The 1211-nt window shown below is 38.3% G+C and overlaps 1 protein-coding gene across 1 annotated transcript; it reads right to left on the reverse strand.

The window, feature by feature from the left end:
• Positions 1-270: 270 nt before the first annotated feature.
• Positions 271-816, reverse strand: LOC149219394 (uncharacterized). Its single transcript, XM_089386814.1, has one exon. The coding sequence runs from the start codon at positions 814-816 to the stop codon at positions 271-273; it is 546 nt and encodes a 181-aa protein (XP_089242940.1).
• Positions 817-1211: the final 395 nt, after the last annotated feature.

The following is a 1211-nucleotide window of genomic DNA, read 5'->3' on the forward strand; positions in this document are numbered from 1 at the left end:
AGGCTTATCAATCGGGCCTTCATAGAGTGCAGGGAGTTTGTCCATTTTTTTTTATTTTTTTCCAGGCGAAGAAAAAACGCTTTCATTATTATTATTAAAGAAAGAACAGATACATGATTCTATTCCATGATAAGTACTAAAACTTAGTAGCAAGAAACTGAAAAGAAAATTAAAAAATGTACGTACTACTATGCTGTCATTCACTGTTCATAAATTCTTTGTTACAAAAAACAAAAAAGAAAAAAAACAAGAGACATATGCTAGTCCAATCTATGAGATCGGAATAGAGCCGAAATCAAATCTGGAGTCCCGGTTGAAAGCAGCATAATGAATGACTCCAAGAGGTGTTGAAATGCCTCTTTTGGAGAGAATATCAGCGATGAGGTTCTGCTCCCTATATATATGATTGAAATCAATGCCCTGAAATGAATTGATCAAGATACGAATGCGCTTCATCCAATAGGTCAGAAGATGAGGTTGGAAACATGACAATCCCTTTACCCAATCGATGCATCCTTTAGAGTCCCCGAAAATATGCATATTGTGGATGTTGAGCCAACTAGCAGTGAATAGCAGCCCCCAAAGTGAGATGATTTCTGCTCTGTTGTTGGAACCTGAACCACCCTCCCACCAAAAATGATAAAACTTACCGGGTTCATTAGCAATAAGAGCACCACATCCACACAGTCCAGATTTGCAAGCCCCATCGAAAAATCCCACCAGATAATCATTCCAGATGTCCTGCGATATGACCTTTCTAGATTTTTTAATCTGTTTCATAGGGCCTGTCTCAGAAAAATGAGAAACAATCCCCATAACAGTGTATCTAATATCAAATGGCTTATCTTCAAATATGATAAGGTTCCTGCAGTGCCATAAGCCCCAAATGATGAAAAAAGGTAGGGTGCCAAAATCTTGTTGTGACTGAAACCAGTGCTTAAAACCTGCCAACAATGTATTATGCTTCCAATCCTCCACAATCTGGAATAAACTGAAGACTGTGTACCAAATTTCTGTGGAAACCAGACAGTTCATGAAGAGGTGTTCAACATCTTCCGAATTTTGCTTGCACAACATACAAATGCTAGGACCAATGAAACCTCTGCGAACTAAATTCTTCCAAGTGAGAACTTTGTCGTTCAATACCAACCAACCAAAACATTTAAGCTTCAATGGGAAGTTCCATTTCTAGGATTTGTGGAACCAGGATA

Source organism: Pinus tabuliformis, chromosome Q (genome assembly GCF_031772625.1).
Source record: "Pinus tabuliformis cultivar Carrire ecotype Pingquan chromosome Q, CPIR1, whole genome shotgun sequence".
Classification (NCBI taxonomy): domain Eukaryota; kingdom Viridiplantae; phylum Streptophyta; class Pinopsida; order Pinales; family Pinaceae; genus Pinus; species Pinus tabuliformis.

Excerpts from the sequence above, each read along its gene's own strand:
- LOC149219394 (XM_089386814.1), bottom strand. The coding sequence starts at position 816 with ATGGGGATTGTTTCTCATTTTTCTGAGACAGGCCCTATGAAACAGATT.